Source organism: Balaenoptera acutorostrata, chromosome 8 (assembly GCF_949987535.1).
Source record: "Balaenoptera acutorostrata chromosome 8, mBalAcu1.1, whole genome shotgun sequence".
Taxonomy (NCBI): Eukaryota; Metazoa; Chordata; class Mammalia; order Artiodactyla; family Balaenopteridae; genus Balaenoptera; species Balaenoptera acutorostrata.
In genome coordinates this window covers 66,610,564-66,630,583 of record NC_080071.1, presented here as the reverse complement: position 1 = coordinate 66,630,583, position 20,020 = coordinate 66,610,564, and the positions used below count along the sequence as shown (strand labels likewise).

Below are 20,020 nucleotides of genomic sequence, written 5' to 3'. Positions count from 1 at the left end.
TCGCGCCTAATAATTAGGCGCTAGACTCTCACAAGCTGTAAGGAGCAGGCTACTCCCAGGTCACCCAATAGGCATTTGTTACATATGCGCAGGAAAAAAGTAGGAAACCCTCGGACCTATTTGGGCTTCATGGAGAGCTAGAAAAGTCATTCTTATTCACGAGGAAGTGTCAACTCTCGCAACTCAAAGGTGTGTCGGAGACATGAACGTCTAGTCATCCCATCAGAAGCCAGCCCTCTCTAACTCCTTCTACTGAGCCCACAACACTCAAGACTCACCTTCCCTCTCAGTTTCTCCCTCTGACGTCCCATCCCGGCTGACACACACAGTCCCAGCTTCTACTGCCTTCCCCGGGACATCAAAACGACCAAGGGAGAGAATTTGACTGGATCCATTAGGCACTATCCAACATGGAGCATCTCTATTGGACTGAGTCCTCAAACCAGATCACCTCATTGGCTGGTGGGCTCTATGCTTCTAACCTATGTGGCGAGTTGCTTTGGGCATAGAGAAGGGTTCGATCGATCAGTAAGGGTCATGATAACCAAGTCACATGACAAAAACACTGAAGAAACTACAGCTAAAAGTAGTAGCACTCTGTCGCTAGAGTGCCATGGCCTTGTTTCTAGTTCAACTATACAAAGAACTGTTACCGAGGACACAAAAGTGAGTAAGGAGAGGTCCCTGCCTTCCTAGAGCAGTTTCAAACTATTAATATGTTTTTAGGTGGGATTTCATGTAATTGTCTCACAAGGGTTTTGAGTTATCCTTCTGCCTTAACTTAGAGAAACCCCCTCCCTGAGGCATTCAGCATGTTCCATGAGAGATGCTTTAAAATTAGGTGCTTAACTTAAACTTTCCTGATGTTCACAGCGGGGATGTATCACTTTACAAAGAAGACTACATAAGGTTTGCACCTTAAAAACGAATAAATAAAAGATTTTTGCAACTAACATGATTCTCTAAAATTAAAAAAAGTAAAAAACAAATCTCTTTTCTTAATTCACTTAAACAGCATTCTTCCAATCAGCAAAATTGTCATGATGCTAATTGAATAAACATTCTCAACAGAGAATGTTGGCCTCCATCAACAAAATAGATGTTTATCAGTCTCTACTCACATCTTATGGTTATTTGTTTTAAATCCATTGCCATCACTGAACTGTAAGCTCCTTGAAGCTGGGAGTAGTGTCTTTCATCTGAGCAGCACCAGGACCTAGCCAACAGTCCATGTTCCAGACATGTTTGTTGATAGAATGAGTGAAGTAGTGCCTGGATTTAGTTGTTTTTAAAAATAAATGTCTTTTCAATTCTAAATGGTAATCAACATGTAGTTAGGCCCTTAGATTTCACAAGTATGCTAACTAAAACAATGACCTTCAAAGGAGAGATCAGTGGAGTAGAAAGCAGACTGCAGAGGGTGAGGTGAAATTAGTATTAGGTAGCAGTGAATGTGGCATGTGCTTTCTCAAATTCTGTAATAGGAAGAAGAGGAAGGAGAGGATTACAGCATTAGGGAAGGTTGAGAGAGAAGCCTGTGACTGATTGGAGCGTCAACAGACCAGCATATGGAAAGGAAAGAGTAAATACAACAGAAGAAGCTAAAGGCATAGGGGAAATAAGGGCTAATTTTTGAGAAAGATCCAGCAGGAGACAGGCGAGTAAAGGATTAAGAATAAAAGAGGAGAGAGGAGGTCATCTTTGAGAGGAGAAGACTCTCTTCCTCCTTCAGGATGAGGTTGAGAGGAATGCAGGAGAATTGAGAAATGAATTCATCTAATTCACACAAGACACTTAAAATACTGTATAAATGTAAATAGATGATACGTAATACTGAGTAATCTGAGGAGCCATGAAATTTCACATGAACTGTAAAACTAACATTTGCATGGATTTCGGGTTCATCTTATTCTAAAAATGATATGTTGTTGCTGCCCTGAGAACAATAAAATTCTTCATTTATCCATAAATACGTATTGTTCTGGAACGATAGCTTTTAGTTGGCAATTTTTTAAATCAGCAAGTGTTGTAGCAGATATAATTGCCAAAATTAAAAGTTGTAAGTCTCATTTATATGATTATTTAAGCATAAAAATTTCAAAATCATCAGTTTATTCTTCCATTGCTGCATCAGTTAATATATTAAAAAATACCTTCTACTATACACAACTTAGGTTTTCTCTGGTTAATTAAACTTGGCTGAAAGCAAAGCAAGGACAAAAGAAAAAGTGCCTTAGAAACACCCAGCTGTTGATCATTTTCCCTGCGAATTGGAGTATACATACACACAGCAATTTGGGAAAATGTTGCAAAATCAAACAAGAATTGAGAAACAAAATAACATGAATCAAAATAGCCACGGGCTGATTTATTCCAGGGAAACTCTCTATTCACTCAGTGGTTTATTACCACCAGGATAGAGCATAAAGTGTTGCTGATATAGTATGAAGAATAGCACATGCCATGTTGCTGAGAAGTAGCAGACAAAAATCCCACTCCTGTGGCAGCCAGACTGAATGTGCCAGATAGCATCTTCCCAATTTGGATTAAGACAGTGAGTATCCACCTTCCAACATAACCAAAGAGCTTGGATTTCTCAGTCATCTCATCCAGTTTCTTCAGTGTCACCGATAATTATATTTACTTCTAATGGACAGAAGGAAAGCACAATCCTCTTAAAGTAAGAATAATCCTTGTAATTTCCACCTCTGGGCATTTATAGATGAACACAGAAAAGAAACAACAGGAGCCCTGTACAGTAGAGATGAGACCAGTCAAAATATAGAATTTACTAAAGGAATCATTTCCAGAATGCTGAGGTGTACGCTTCTGGAAGCAGCTTGAACTGCATTCCCCTAAGGAGTAGCTCTTTAGTGATATCATGTTGTCGTTTGGCCCTTTAAGTGATATTACTGGAGGGGATGATGACTTCAGTCTGGGGGGCTGGAGCTGCCAGATGGGTTTTTCCTGGATGAAGTGGCAAGTTAGCAGCAGAAATGACAATCAAATTCTATGTGGAAAAATCTAGAAGAAGCTACCAAGTTCTGCTGCCAATAAACTAAAGGGCAATTAATTATACCTAGACATTCTTGAGCAATCTCGATGTTCAGCAGCACTTTCAAGATGAGAAGCTAAAAGGCAAAGATGGTGGCAACATCAGGAGTCTGGCTCAGGTGTTGTATCTCCCTGGAGTGTGCTCTGTCCAGGAGATGACATGTCTCTGTGGATAGGGGCGCAAATATGCTCAAGGTGCATATTTTCCCATGTTGAGCTAATTAAAAATTTCTCTTCCTGGTATGCTATTGTCTATTCTAATTTGTTGCAGATAACAGGACTTCAGTTAGAAGAAGAGACTAGATTTTTTAAAAACATTTTTAAAACAGTAATGAATAGAGAACTACCTTTTACTTTGGACAGAGAAAACATTGTATCAATGATCCAACACAGCATTTAAATATAATCGTTATAAAATTTCGTCTGACTTGGCCTTCTGCTTCTGGGCAAGGTGAGATAATAGGGACCAGATTTACCCTCCTGCTTGAAACAATCAAGAAAACCAGGCAAAATATACAAAACGGCAGTTTTCGAGACAGCAGCAGATATTAGCCAATAAAGGACAGTAATCCTGGAGACAGAGGAAACAAGTCAGGTGAGCCCTGTTTGTCCCCAGTTATGCCTGGAAGGATCCTGTTCTACTCCCTGGGGTCAGGAGACAGAGCTGAGAATCCAGGGAGACCAAGACCCTGAGTTTGAAGAGCAGAGTACTAGAGAGGAGAGAGCTGCACAGAGAGAGAGCCCCAGAGATCTGCAGAGGATGGGTATCCAGCAGGGCACTGATCCGACATACGTGAAGAAACTACCCAAGGCCAGGGAGAGAGCCATCAGAAATGGCTCTACAGTCATCCCTCATTATCTGTGAGGAATTGGTTGCAGGCCCCCAACAGATGCCAAAATCCACAGTTGCTCAGGTCCCTTGCAGTTGGCCATCCATATCCACAGGTGCAGAACCCAACTGTGTATCTTCATTTCACTTGCTTAGCTTCAAAATGTAGAGCAATTTGTTCTTTGGATTGGGGAAAGAAAAAATATTTTAATAGGACAGTAAGAACAAAAAAGACCTTCTAACAATCTCACTAAAATCAACGTCTCTAAGGTAGGGCTCTTCCTATCCACTGTAGAATCACTCATTTTGTTGTTTTTGTTTTGTTTGTTGGTTTCAGAATAGCAGAGATAGTATAGACAGTTTCCGTCTACTACAATTGCTGTACCCTGTTTCTCCTGTACCCTGTTTCTCCTACTATTGATGTCTTACATTTAGTAAAGTACAATTGTCACAATTAATGAATCAATGTTGAAACATTATTATTAATTCAAGTCCACACTTTATTGAGATTTCTCTAGTTTTTCCTAATGTCCTTTTTCTGATAGTCATTCATTTGTACAGCCTTGACTCTACTATTTCAGGGATGTATGGACAACAAATGTATCAAGCATGTGCTCTGTCAAATGAAAAGCTTTTAGTGTTACCTTCATCTGAAAAAAGAATTACACTCAGTAAAAAATATTAAGCTATTTCCAACTTAAACCTCCATATGAAAACTACATATTCTAAGATTTAACGCACTCTTATAAAAGAATAACTTAGGACTCTGGCAAAGATTTGGGGGACTTGGGTTCCCCCAGTCCCACTGGTCCCTCTAACGGCTTCATACTGCTCTGCCAAGCAGATTTGTAAATCTTAAGATCAAGTAGTGATACTTCAGAGCCCCCCACTGGCCACTGCTCACTACTGCAACCTCATTTTTGTCCATTCTTGACCCTAGCAATCTCCCTGAAAATATCTTCCTCCACCAACATGAGCGAGGTCAGCTTTTATGGCACCTTGCTAAAAGCCACATAAGTGCAAACAATGTCTTAAAGGTGAAAATTTATACAGTTAAAAGTTTACACCCCGCCACACATATTGTGGCAAATTTGAAAAATTTTAAAGTAATAGTCAGCAAACAACAACCAATTAGGGCCAAATTCAAGACACCTAACTCCAAAGATGCATTAAAGGACATTTACTACAGTAAAATTATCTTTTCATAAATTTTATTTTCAATTTAACAAATCAGGAGAAGATATAAACTTAAAAAATTTTTCTTAATTAAAAAAAAATTTTAACTTCTTTCAGTAAGGTGGAGACATCAGAAAAAATTCCTAGGGCAGCAACTGGTGACTTGCTCATATATCTCACTCATGACTATCAGTTTCAAAACACTTTTCTTTGATCTCTGCCTCATCTTTCTTCTCTTTTGTTTTGGCCTAAGACATCAGTATACATGTTCTGGAACAAAAATTTTCTTTGGGGGCATAGATTGTTCACAAGAATGAAATCATACCAAGTATCTTTACCAACCACAATGGAATGAAATGACAAATCAATAACAGTAGGAAAACTAGAAATTTCACAAATATGTGAAAATTAAACAACACATTCTTGACCAACCAAAAGATCAAGGAAGAAATCACAAGAGATTAGAAAAAAATCTCAAGATAAGTGAAAATGTAAACACAACATACCAAAACTTAAGGGATGCAGTGAAAGAAGAACTAAGAGGGAAGTTCATAGGTGTAAATATGTACATTAAAAAAGAAAGATCTCAAATCAATAACCTAACTTTATACCTCAAGGAACTAGAAAAAGAACAAACTAAACCCAAAGTTAGCAGATGGAATGAAATAATAAAGATTAGAGCAGAGATAAACAAAATAGATAATAGAAACACAATAGGAAAAAAAAATCCAAGAAACTAACAGTTGGTTTTTTGGAAAGATCAACAAAATTAACAATCCCTTAGCTAGATTAACTAAGAAAAAGAAAAGAGAAGACTCAAATTTTTAAGTAAAATCACAAATGAAAGAGGGGACATTACAACTGATGCCACGGAAATAAAAAGGATCATAAGAGAATACTACGAACAACTATAGGCCAACAAATTGGATAACCTGGAAGAAATGGATAAATTCCTAGAAACATACAACCTACCAAGACTGAATCATGAAGTAATAGAAAGTCTGAACAGATCTATAACTAGTAAGGAGACTGAGTCAGTAATTGAAAACCTCCCAACAAAGAAAAATCAGGACCAGATGGCTTAACTGGTGAATTCTACCAAACGTTTAAGGAAGAATTAATGCCAATCCCGCCCAAAAATTGAAGAGATGGAAATACTCCCAAACTCATTTTATGAAGGCAGTATTACCCTGATCTCAAAGCCAGAGAAAGACACTACAAGAAAAGAAAATTATAGGCCAATATTCCTAACGTATATAGATGCAAAAATCCACAGCAAAATACTAGCAAACTGAATTTAACAGCATGTTAAAAGGATCAGACAACCATGATGAAGTGGGATTTATCCCTGGGATGCAAGGATGGTTCAACATACGAAAATCAATCAATGTAATATACCACATTAACTGAAGGACAAAAAACACTTGATCATCTCAATCAATGCAGAAAAAGCACCTGACAATAGTGAATACAGCTTCATGATAAAAATACTCAATAAACTGGGAATACATGAAAACTACTTCAACGTAATAAAGGTCATATATGAAAAGTCCACAGCTAACATCAGTCTCAATGGTGAAAACAGAGCTTTTCCTCTAAAGTCAGGAACAAGGCAAGAATGCCCACACTTGTCACTTCCATTCAAAATAGTATTAAAAGTCCTAGCCAGAACAATTAGGCAAGAAAATAAAAGGCACAAAAATTGAAAAGGAAGAAGTAAAATGATCTCTGTTTGCAAATGAAATGTATACAAAAAGCCCTAAAGAGTACACACAAAAAAGTGAGAAGTAATAAATTCAGCAAAGTTGCAGATACAGAATCAACACAGAAAAATCAGTTGTGTTTCTACACACTAACAATGAACAATCCAAAAAGAAAATTAACAAAACAATTCAATTTATAATAGCAACAACAAAAAAAAATACTTAGGAATAAACCTAACCAAAAGGTGAAAGACTTATACTCTGAAAACTACAAAACATTGCTGAAAGAAATTACAGAAGGAGCAAAAATGGAAAAGCATCTTGTGTTCATGAATGGGAAAATTTAATATTGTTAACATGTCCATATTACTCAACACAATCTACCGATTAAACACAATCCCTATCAAAATGCCAAAGGCATTTTTTGCAGAGATAGAAAAATTCACCCTAAAACACCTCTAGAATCTCAAAGGACCCAAAATAGCCAAAACAATTTTGGAAAAGAAAAATGAAGTTGGAGAGAGATCTCACACGTCCTTATTTTAAAACATACTACAAAGCTATAATAATCAAAATAGCATGGTACTGGCATAAAGACAGACACATAGACCAATGGGATAGAATAGAGAGCTCAGAAATAAACCCTTGTTTGTACAGTCAAATGATCTTTGATAAGGACCACTCAATTGGGAAAGGACAGTATCTTTACCAAATGGTGTTAGGAAAACTGGATATCCATGTGCCAAAGAATGAAGTTGGACCCTTATTTTACACCACATACAAAAATTAGCTCAAAATGGGATAAAGACCTAAATGTAAGACCTAAAACTATAAAATTCCTAGAAGAAAACAGGGGGAAAGTTTCAAGACATGAGATTTGGCAATGATTTCTGGATATGACACCAAAAGCACAGGCAACAAAAATAAAAGTAGACCAATGGCACTACATCAAACTTAAAAACGTTTGTGCATCAGAGGATACAATCAATAGAATCAAAAGGCAACCAATGGAATGAGAGAAAATATCAGCAAATCATATACCTGATAAGGTATTAATATCAAGAATATATAAAGAACTCCTACAATTCAACAACAAAAAAATCAAGTAACCCGATTAAAAAATGGCCAAAACATTTGGACATTTCTCCAAAGATAATATTTAAATGACCAACAAGCATACGAAAATACACTCAACATCACTAGTCATCAGAGAGATGCAAATCAATACCACAATATTATGTCACGCTCATCAGGATGCCTACCATTAAAATAAATAAATAAATAAGCATTGGAGAGGATGTGGAGAAATTGGAACACTTGTGCACTGTTGATGGGATTGTAAAACAGTGCAACTACTGTGGAAAACAGTATGAAGTTTCCTCAAAACATTAAAAAATAGAACCACCATATTATCCAGCAATCCCACTTATATTTACCCAAAAGAATTTTTAAAGGAATTTGAAGACATATTTGCACTACCATGTTCATAGAAGCATTATTCATAATAGCCAGGAGGTGGAAGTAATCTAAATGTCCATTGATGAATAAATAAATGTAGCAACATACACACAATGGAATACCTTTCAACCTTAAAAAAAAGTAAGGAAATGCTACAACATGGATGAACGTTGAGGACATTATGCTAAGTGACAAAAGTCAGTTACAAAAAGACAAATACTGCATGATTTCACTTATAAGGACGAATCTAAAGTAGTCAAATTCATGGTAATGGAAAGTAGACTGTGGTGGTTACCACAAGCTAGGGTGAGGGGGAAAAAAGAGTTAATGGGTATAGTTTCAGTGTTTGCCAGAAGAAAAAGTTCTGGAGATGTATTGTGCAATGTAACACTTCTGAACTATATGCTTAAAAACAATTAAGATGATAATTTTTAACTTCTTTTCCTTAATTAAAAAAAATAGGTTTAGGGACTTCCCTGGTGGCACAGTGGTTAAGAATCCACCTGCCAATGCAGGGGACGTTCAAGCCCTGGTTCGGGAAGATGCCACATGCCACGGAGCAACTAAGCCCGTGTGCCACAACTACTGAGCCTGCATGCCACAACTACTGAGCCCGCGCACCTAGAGCCCATGCTCTGCAACGAGAAGCCACCGCAATGAGAAGCCTGAGCAACGCAACGAAGAGTAGCCCCCACTCGCCGCAACTAGAGAAAGCCCGCGTGCAGCAACGAAGACCCAATGCAGCCAAAAATAAATAAATTTTAAAAAAATAGGTTTAAAAAGTCTCTTTCAGCGTTAACCCAGGAATTTTGTAAGTAATTAAATTTCTGACACAAGAGATGTCAAGATAGTGGGGACAGAAAACTGGTACTATGCATACGCCTTTTCCACCACTGTTGGGGGTTGAGAGGGAGCAGAGACAGGCCGCCTGGGCATCCCTGGGCACAGGGGCCATCCCCTCTGTCCAGCGGTTCTCACTTTCGCCCTGTGAGTCTGGGCATGGTGAGTGGGAGTCGCTGTGCTTACAGCTGCGGGTTGCAGCACAATGGATCCACTTCAGGGATCCTGTAAAGGGTGGGAACAACTAATAGTGGAGGCTGCCCTCCAGGTGGACTCAGCCATTCCCTGATGGGCAAGGCCAAGCTTTCTAGAGCTCCCCATAAGGAAAGCAAAAACACAGAATTGAAGAGAGGCGGGAGGACAGAAAAGGCCAGGCCCATACTGGGCAAAGTGAACCCAAGGATTTTAGCACCCTCTTTCTGAGACCTAAAGAGGAGGGTTATTTACTGGAGAAAGACTTCAATTCTCCCATCGGAAAGGGGAGAGAATGAACAGAAGACAACACTGCTGGGCCACGGGCACCAACTCCATCTCCTCTTAACTTCCTCAAGCAGATTCAAAACAAAGTGAAGTTGATTCTCAGTTTATTGTAAGTCCTCTTTTTACAGTATAAGTCTCCAAAAGGTCAATGCAGTTTTATCTCATAAATAACATGTCAATCATATAAAACAGCTGGAACCAAAGTAGAGAAATATATACAATATAATACATTAAGTATTTTCAATATTGTTAATTGAATTTTTCATATTAAATTAAAAGAGGCTATTCTGATTTACAATGTCATTTCTCTAGTTAAAATTAAACCTGTCAAAGACGTAATATACATTTTTTACAAAACAAGCACAGCAGCATTAATAAAACTGCTCATGATTGTAATTTTTATTTTTCTATAATACAACTGCACCCGTGTTACAAAAACAAACAAAAAAGGCATTGCACTAGATGGTTTGAATACTGCTTAAGTCAGTATGTTAACACTTGAGGAATAATGAACGGCCTGATCTGTTTCACCACCAGGCTCATTCGCAAGGGTTTTCACTCTGCCAGCTAAGCAAACTTTCTATACAGGTACATTACTTTCCTCAGCAGTTTTATACAAGCCCACCACACTAATGGGTAAAAAGCCAAGGAGAAGCTAATGCCACAAAAAACAATACAACCCTACTATTTACAATACCCAATAAAGGCCAAAGCTAGAAAACCACTCACTGCTGGATCAAGGAAAAAATTATAAGTAGGACATTCTGTAGGAAAATTTGAGTTATCTATAAATTTAAAATATTCAATAGACTACAAAAGGGCTTGCAACAGCTTATTCCCCTTATTTTTCTTAGGCTTGGGTAAGAAAAAAGTGAATCCTTTTCATTTTTAAATAAAGTTTTGATGGCATCAAAACACTTCACATTTATAAATAAGATTTTTATACAATGCAACATGTTCACATAGCTTTTTTGTGCTATTAATTATTCTCAGAATTCATTTTTTTATTCTAAAGAAGAAAGTATTAAGATTTCTTCCTCCTTCTTAACTTATCATCATCAAGGTTCTCCAGGCCTCAAAGGGGAATTCAAGAGAGGTAAACAGCCATTCAGTGCCTGACACTGAGTACACAGTATTTGAAAAGCCTTATGTATCTGGTAGTGGCCTAAACAAGAGCAGCAAGAGGCCGGGTGTATAGTTCTACCACTCAAAACAAATTAAATTTTATATTTCCCCTTCATTAAGACAGTTTTAAAAGGACAGATCACCCTTGCAAGGCAACAAGTACTGTTTCAGATTATATCATATTGGAATTTTTTTTAGCCACAAAATTACCTAAGCAGCAGCAGTACTTTTAAAAAACATTGGTTCTTCAAGTCATGGGCAAGGAAAACAAAATCAACATGACACATTATTGTCAAGAGCTATTCCAATGGCGCATTCAAGCTATACACTGAGACTAAAACAAAGAAAACAACCTGATTACAGCTGGGGGAAGACACCTGCTCCTGGAAGTGCTCCTGACTGGGGTGAGGGAGATGGACAGGATAAATAACCCTAAGTCTCCTGACAGAAAAAATAAACAGATGCAAAATACGTTTGCATTCAAAATGAGATGCAGAATCCATGTTCCTGACACATGAGAAGTGAATAATGTTCCACATCTTTCGGCCCTGTACGACTCCTTTACTGGCCTCTGATGTCGAAACTAAAATCGTCATTGTTTTGTACGTTTCCAAAAGGCACATCACATGTTAAAAAAAAAAAAAAAGAAAAAAGTGCTTATCATCAGATCAGCCCTAAGTCCTTGGTCAGTTTGTTTCTAGTACAGAACAAACCATGTTTCTAATAAGCACCAAACACCAAACTAATGCTTTCATTTTCTCGAGCAAACTCTCCAAAATGTTCCTATTTTACATACTTAAGTCTCTGTAATTGGAATGTAACCAGATTTTTTTCTTATTATGTGAAAGTTGCAATAGAAACGTGCTACTATAGGAAGCCTGAAAAGAGTGGAACCCTTAAAACTTTACAAACCCCAAATTATCCTTATTATGGAAAAGAAACCGAGACAAAATATTCGGGGTTGTGTTATTTCCTCAAAGACAGTTTAGTATACTTCTGATCACTTTTTAAATAAACAAAAACTCTATTAAACAATAAGTTTCTCACTAAGAATACCTTATCTGTTAACATTTCTCAATAGTCAGAACTGGCCTAGAAACTGGTACAGAAAGTTAGAAAACAGGGATGTCCATACTGGAAACTTCTTAATTTTATAGATGCCACATAAATTGCTAGTTATATTGAAAAGGATACTTTACCTTTATAAAAAATAAAGCAAGTGCTTCCCTCACCCAATTTATTGGATCAGGCCTTATTTATTTTTTATATTAAAAAAAAACCCCTTCATTAACAATTATCCCTTTGGGGATTTAGTCATTGTAGACTAATTTACTAATGTTTCCCTGAAAGTGGGAGAAAACCTAGAGTATGAGCATGTGTAGACAAGTGCAGTTCAGCATACTACTTGCACAAAAGCTGTAAACAAGCTTAAAAAAACAGGTCCAGAAAAAGGCTTAAAGTTAATGGCCGTAGCCTCCTGTCACCCACAGACAAGTAGAGACAGAACTTGAAAAATATCAAACACACCTGAAAACAGGGCAAGATGCAGAACATGACAGGATTCTCAATTTAAGTCAAATTCCTCAGTAAAACAAGAATAGAGTGTACCAATCTGTTTGTTTAACTGGCCATTAATAAAATAATTCAGAATTTTTTTAAGGTTTCAGAAATTCTGCTAAGAGGTAACATTAAATTGTTACATAAGAAACACAAAACAAATTCACCAGCTCTACAAATGCTTTCTAGGTAAAGAATCTGTCCAATATGATGCCGGGAGAGTCATAATCTATGAGACACTGTTTTCTTAACAGGATTGTTAGCAAATATGACAACCCATTTTGTCACCCTATCTCATCTCTAACCATACATTTGTCCTCAAGCCCTTCGAAATGTGCCTAGATTTCAGCTTAAGTGAACAAAATGTTCATGCAACGTCCCAGCCTATGGATAGCTCATTTGTAGATATCAAAAACCAAAGTGCAAATCCATGGAGTTTTAACCCTTCAGGCTACAGATGGCCTCCACAGCCGCAGAACTGAAAGGGCTTTGCACACAGTGGTGAATGTGATGAAGGAATAAAACATGTAGCTTATTTTTGGTCCCTGGTTCCAGGCCCCTTTTCTCCCTGGTCCATTTCAAAATATGTGCTTCGTTTCAGCAGTTCAGACCCAAGCCTGTCCAGTGGTCTGGTACCATCAGGAAATACTTGTCCATTGCTTCACAAAATCTGGTCCTATACAACTCTGGAGAGACAACAGTCGGCATTTTACCTAGGATTATGAAAGAGAAGAGGGAAAAGGAAGCTGTTACATAATTGATAAGACAACTGACTTCAACGGCTATGTTCTTTCATGTAAACAGACATAAAATGCCATGGTCTGTAAACAAACACACCACGGCGGGCTCAGAAAGGAGGGAGGGTGTTCACTGTGCCACATGACAAGGGACAGGTCCTTCTCGGTAGGAGTTGACGCTCTTGCTTACAGATGAGAGATGTCTAAAAGCACAAATGGAGTGGCAGCTCTCAGAGAACTTAGAGGATTTCAAGTGTTAATTCAGGACAACCTCCTGTTCAGAACTTCTGGCCTTTTTAACTTATCATTTTGAGAACCTCTGGCATCTTAACACAAATTTAAAACCCCATATTTCCCCACCTAAACAATTCCCCTTATTATTTGATCACCTTGGAAATGATGATAAAATCAAAGATAACCACTTAACGTTTTAGAATTTTCTTTAAAGTATCCATTTAGTATATGTTAACTGATGAGGAAGATAATAAGAACAGTTTAAAGAGTAAACAGAACAAAAATTCTGCTCACCTTGTCCTCCTAAAATTCCTGTTGATTTCACAACCATCTCAAGCTTTTTGTCCCATGTAAATGTTCGGATATAATCTGTTGCAGGGGGAGAGATTAGCAGTAAAGGTTCTCTTAATAAATATAAGCAGATGACAACCGCAATTACCATTACTATTACTTCTACAATAGTTATTAAGTGCTGGCACTACTGCAGGTGCGGACAACATGCCAGGGACTGTCCTAAGGGTTTTCACCATATTAATTCATTTAATCCTCATAACAACCTCATAGGGCTTCATCTTCAAGTGACTTTTGAATACAGATATTTTTGGTAAAAATAATGAAAATGGAAATGAGGAACCTGAATAAAAGGTACCAGAATAGAAAAACTATTATTTTTAAAATTTCAAATGAAAGTTTGAAATTATTCAATAAGCTATTACTAGACCAGATAGTCTTCAAATTTTACTCTGGCTTCAGTCATGAACTATATATACATAAGGCATGCTCATCAACTTACCTATAATTCCAACTACCAGCTCACTGCTGGTATCATCTCGCCCAACCAGCAAAGAATAATCTATAATGAGGTGGCTAGAAAGGAACTGGGAGTCGCTACGGATTGAGGCTCTCAGCACAGCTTTGGAATGAGAACGGATATATAGAGGGTTGTCTCGAACCATCTTTAAGAGATTTTCATCCAGCAGGACTACATCACAACTCTCTTTCCCGGTATCGGTTTTTACGTTTCGATTCCTAAGTGAACCCTTCAAATCAAAAACCTAGCAGAAAGAAAACTCTCTGTCATTTATGTGTGAGTTGTTACAAATGGTTAATTAAATTAAAAAGGCAGAAAGCTTCCTTGTAGCCACTACTGTTATAAACACTTTAAAATTTAATTTTAAAACCTAATAACTTACATAAGTCATTAAATGCATACATTGTAATTGTACAATACATAAAACACATGGTCATGTAATTGTATCATATGAAATTAATAGCTAGGTACTCATTTATTGAAATATTTCAGAAATATACTGACCCATTTAATCAACTCTAAGAAACATTAACAAGTAACTCCAAAAATATATTGTTGAATCATAACGCAGTTTAAAAAACAGATGCAAACATTCAGAGGAAACTTTAAGTATCGATACCAAAACTGTGCAATTACTTAAGACAATGTAGAAGCAACAGCATATCTCTAGGAATTTCTGGGCATTAGGAAAAGCAATGCACTCAAAGGTCAGAGACTTGGGTACTAGACCAGTGCGACCTGAAGTGTTATTCGACAGACCACTGCTAGACAGGCTTTCCTGGCTCATGATGACAGAGAGGTTAGTGCCAGAATGTAAATCAATTACATCATTAAACCCACAATTTAGTTCAGCAGATGCTTTTTCCATAGCAAGACATTCTCGATGAAGAAAGCAGTGTATTAAATTACATTCTATTGATTAGTACAAGCTCTCATCGCACCACAGACTGGAAACAGTTCAAGGACCAGCACAGTGAAGAGTACTGTTCTAGAATCTAGACCAACCTGAGTTCTAGGCATAGCTGTGTGACTTTGATAAAGTACTCAATGTCTCTGAGCCTCAGTTTCTTCATCTTTAAAACTGTTATGTTGCATCTGCCTTCTTTTTCTATAATTCTGTGTTTCTAGGATATTGGATATGTTAAATTTTAGGACCAGTCCACAATATTCCTCTTTATTCTTTCCTACAGGGTTCAATAACTCAAAAGTTAAATTTTGCCTAGTAACCAAAGTTTAGTATTTACTATCAAATATCATGTTACTCTCTGATTCATTATGTTCAGGAACCAGAAATACAAAGGGTAAATGCTAGCTAAATGCTTTGCATAGTCCAGTATCCTTACCTGTGCCATCTTTCTCCCATAGAAAAGATTTTCCATGACAAGGAGATCTAGCTTCTTCTCAGTGTTGTTCTGGGAATTCTTATAACCAATTCTGTAAACTCCAAGAATCTTGGCCAATGCAGTGGGCCTCTAATCAAGAAAAAAGTAAACTCTTATCAAAAAGGGTTATTTATGAATATTATGCTTAGTGAAATAAGTCAGTGAAAGATAAATACTGTATGATATCACTTATATGTGGAATTTAAAAGTAATACAAATGAATGTACACGCAAAACAGAAACAGACTTAGATATAGAAAACAAGCTTGTGGTTATTACCAAAAGGGAAAGGGAATGGGGGAGGGACATATTTTTTGTATGAGATTAATAAACTACTCTGTATCAAACAGATAAGCAATAAGAATATATTATATACACAGGGAATTATAGCCATTATCTTGTAACAACTTACAATGAAGTATAATCTGCAAAAATACCAAATCACTATGCTGTACACTTGAAATTAATACAATACTGTAAATCAACTATACTTCAATTTTTCAAAAGGATTATTTATAATTTAATACCAATATCTGGATTATTCATGTATTACCCAAACATGATTTTCTATTAATATGATCAGTCACAGGACCTTAAAACAAACTCAAACCTTTGAATCTATGAAGCAAGTAAAGCAGCAATGCCAATAAAATTATTAGATCTTTAACATTCTCCCAAGGGGTAATCGTTCTCAATTTCTCAAACTCACAAATTTTATTATGACATAATTGCTCCAATAATAGGCAATAAACCCATAAATGGAAAAAAAAATCTATGTGACTCTTTCATATTCACGGAAGGGTCACTGCTTCATGACAAGTGGGTAATCTATATCTCTCTCTATATATATGTAGGAAAAAGAGTTTGAAATCCATGCATTCTACCACACCTCAATAGCATAGCAGAGATCTAGTCATGTTCTGTTCACATATTACCATGGAGAAAACTGCCATTAGGACTCTCAGGATGTGAAAAAGCCCAGTAAACTTACAGATCAAGGTTTGGGTTTCTACCTTTTGTTGAACAGCATTTGTAATATAATTGAAGTAGTGTGGTGCAAAGTCAAGGAAAGACTGGACTTCCAGACGAGGCATTTGCTTCAAAATGAATCTGTCATCTAAAAGGCAAAAATTTCATGTTTATTCAATTGCAATATTTACTGAGGTAATCTAAAATAAATCATCCTAAAAATCCCAAATGATTTGTTTGCTTCACATTTTTAAGGGATATTTTCTGACACCACTGAGAAGATTTTGATCAGAACACAGCTCTCAAGTAATTGAAGGTTTGGAAGGGCTTCTGAGGATTTACATAGTCAAGAAACCTCTACTTTCGACAGTACCACACCTAAAGTCATCGCTAAATGATCTATTTTTTTTTAACTACCAAGTAAAATGTTATAAATTCCTTTGTTTACAATCCAATAAGTGACAGTTATGAAAGTTCTTATCTAGCACATCTTTCCTGATGCATTTTCTCAAATAATTTCGCTTTCAGTGAGTATGGAAAATGGAATGTGAAATAAAAATGGTCATGATCTTCTGCAAAACTTTGTAGATTAAGAACTTGGCCTTCTGGTTTTCAGGTCAAATGTTTCTATTTTTATCTTTCTCTCATGAGCTCTGAGGTACCTTTTGAGTCTTCTAGAAGTTCTCTGTTATTATTTACATTTGGAAAACTCAGGACTAGAAAGAATTTAGTAAGGATTTGATCAATATTTGTCTCTCATTACACACCATACATCATAAATTCTTTTAAATATGCTTCTTTCATCCTCTCAAGCATAAAAAGAAAAACATGTTTGCAAAAAGGCAGTATCGTATTACCTCAGTTCAAGGGATTCATAAATTATCCGAGGGAAAAAGATGGATACCGCTTAATTAGTAAATGATTAAGAAGACTTACCTTCAGTTGCGTAAAAGGCAGCTCCTGATTTGCCTCCTCGGGCCTGCCACGGAGAAGAGTGAGAAAGGGAACGAATGAAATCTTCTTCACTGCTGCCCAGAATCACTTCTCGCATCTTATGAAACTCTCCCGCGTAGTAGAGCCGACAGTAAAACTTGGCGTTGGCATCGGAAAATTCTATAAACAGAAGTGTTTTTTTAAAAAAAAAGCTCTTCTGGATCAGAAATACCTTTTCCTTTTCCTTCTTGCTCACTCCCCACCCCCACCAAATGCAATCATTTAAGTTTCTCCATGATAGCATTTTTCACATTAAGTCTACTACATCCCTGTTTATCACAATTCAGTTAAAGTTATCTTCAGGAAGGATTAAAGAGCATCTTATGACCACCCTTCATATTTCTAGAAAAATCAAACAGAAAATAAGACCCATTTCTAATTTTATGCTGGTTACTGTATTTTCATCATTGCACTTTTACATCTTAAATTTTTCTATAGTGTTATAATTCTGGATAATAAATTTTTGGCACTCACATGTACACACACAATTCTAGATGCCTTATTAAGGCTCTGTGGCTCTAGATTATACAAAAAGTAATTATTTAAAGATCAGACATTGCATTAAATTATAATTTATAAATTAAATTACAATTTTAATTAAATTTATAAATAAATTTCCTTCTAAATTAAATAATGTGTATTTTATAAACTAAATTTAGACTAAACAAATGTTCATCAGTACACAGACTTAATATTCATTTCAAGGAGTAGAATATTTATCTAGTGAGAAGCTGGAAGCTTCAAATAATGGAGTTTGCTCAATTATAGTCCTGGTCCCCAAACCAAAGGTATTTATCTCATACTTACGGAGCTCCACATGAGGATTTGTGAGTTGCTTCTTCTGTGTATCTCCTCCATCTACTTCATCTAAAAGATTTAACATCATTAGTAAAGCCAAAGTTTTAGATAGTTATCAGGTCATTTTGTCTCTTCTTTTTCCCCTGATATAACACTAAAAACAAGTCAATTCATGTTATCCTAGTCAAGTCACTCTCAAGCAAGCATCATGTATACAATTAACTGTGTAAATTACAATAAAAATGTATGTACCTTTTGAAAGATCAATTTTTAGATTAAAAATCAGAAAATTCAGATTGAGGAATAATTTTTCTTATAGTTAAGTAATCTCTATGATAGCAATAAAATAACTCAGCTCTAACATCACGACCTTCTGTGTGGCTTCTTTACCAGAGTTTATGACCAGTTTTCCCTGTGTATGGAATAATGCTTCCCCAATAGTCTGAGATGCTTTCTTTATCATATACTAAGATATATGTACAATATAGAAAATATACTAGTGTCTACTTCAGAGCTATTTTTTTTAATTTGACTGATTTGTCTGGCAAACCTACTGCCAGATCCACTCTAATTATTGTAGAGTTGAATACATTTTAATATCTAGAAGAACAAGTCATCCACTAAGTTTCACATTTCAAAATTATTTTTTTCAAAGCACCAATGCCTTCCAAGGATCACAGCCCAATAGCAGCCTATAGAATACTTAACGCATATCTTAATTACTGATGAAAGCTTATCATGCAGTTCCTATTTTTTAAACAAATAATTCATGATCTAACCCAGGGGTTGCCAAACTATTCCTGTAAAGGACCAGATGGTAAGTATTCTACTCAGTTGCAACTACTCAACTTGCCGATATAATGCGAAAACAGCCAGACGGTAAGTACACGAAAGGGTGTGCCTGTGTTCCAACACAACTTTATTTACAAAGACAGGTCAGCATAGTTTGCCAACTCCTGGTCTAACAACCCTGTATTCAAACACAATCAGGTAGATATATTTTTTAAATATCCAAATGAAGGTGGGTATCAACAGCTTCCACCTTACAGAGACTGGAAAAGAAAGGAAACGTCCGAGGGGGTAGTGGGATGAAAACATTTGAATATATACTGTGAGCTACATAGACAGATATTTTACATGTATAATGTCACTTAGTCCTCAGTAAACCTTAGTCCTCAGTAAACCCAGTAAACCTTGGAAGACACTGCTTTTCCAGTTCATGAGTACAGAAAGTAAGGATTTCTGATTCCACCACACAGTAAGTGATAGCAATGACATCTGAAACCAGTTGGATTCTCCAAGCGCCATGCTTTTCCCACTCTACCCCCACCAAGGTGTGAGAAGAGAGGGAATGCCCTGGTCTCAGCAATAGAAGCATCTACTTCAAGCTACAAGGAACATAACCAACTAAAATAAGTAAATCGAAACCTAGAATAAGCATATTTGGTCTCCTTTAACACACCTTGAGGCTCAATGCCTTGATTCTCCGTTCCCTCCTTGCCCGTCTGCCCAACCTGGTAGTAAGCACTATCTGCTCCACGTAAGGTCTCTCTCTTCTGGGAAGAGAGATCAGGGCTTTTCCCTGCTGTCCCTCGGAAGAAGGACAACATTCCAGAAGCCTTTTTGGCTAAAAATAAGAGGTAACATATTAAGTACAGGTCACCGCAGGTAGAAAAATAAAAATTTTCAACTCATTCCTTTGTTAGCAGTAACCATTACATGAGAGTAATAAATATGAGTAACACTGATAGTTTTATTTGCACAGATTATTATTCCACATGTTTTATGGGATCTTTAGGGGGCAGTCAAGTACTCTTATCATCAGAAACATAAAAGAAGAGCAATGTTCAGATAGCTATATATCAAAATGTGAGA

The 20,020-nt window shown here is 36.6% G+C and overlaps 1 protein-coding gene across 9 annotated transcripts in view; it reads right to left on the bottom strand.

Annotated features, from left to right (window-relative positions):
• Positions 1-9,627: 9,627 nt before the first annotated feature.
• The window catches only part of PIKFYVE (phosphoinositide kinase, FYVE-type zinc finger containing), a 77,075-nt gene continuing 66,682 nt past the window's right edge, over positions 9,628-20,020 (bottom strand). For 8 of the 9 annotated variants that reach the window (XM_057551386.1, XM_057551385.1, XM_057551384.1 and 5 more), the window contains 8 exons: positions 19,608-19,772; positions 18,155-18,214; positions 17,291-17,467; positions 16,399-16,502; positions 15,348-15,476; positions 13,987-14,248; positions 13,488-13,562; positions 9,628-12,935 (listed from right to left, as the gene is read on the bottom strand). In XM_057551386.1, the coding sequence (XP_057407369.1) occupies positions 12,820-12,935; positions 13,488-13,562; positions 13,987-14,248; positions 15,348-15,476; positions 16,399-16,502; positions 17,291-17,467; positions 18,155-18,214; positions 19,608-19,772 (1,088 nt within the window). In that variant the 3' untranslated portion in view covers positions 9,628-12,819. The remainder of the gene's footprint in view (positions 12,936-13,487; positions 13,563-13,986; positions 14,249-15,347; positions 15,477-16,398; positions 16,503-17,290; positions 17,468-18,154; positions 18,215-19,607; positions 19,773-20,020) is intronic. The other variant, XM_057551389.1, reaches the window with a different exon arrangement.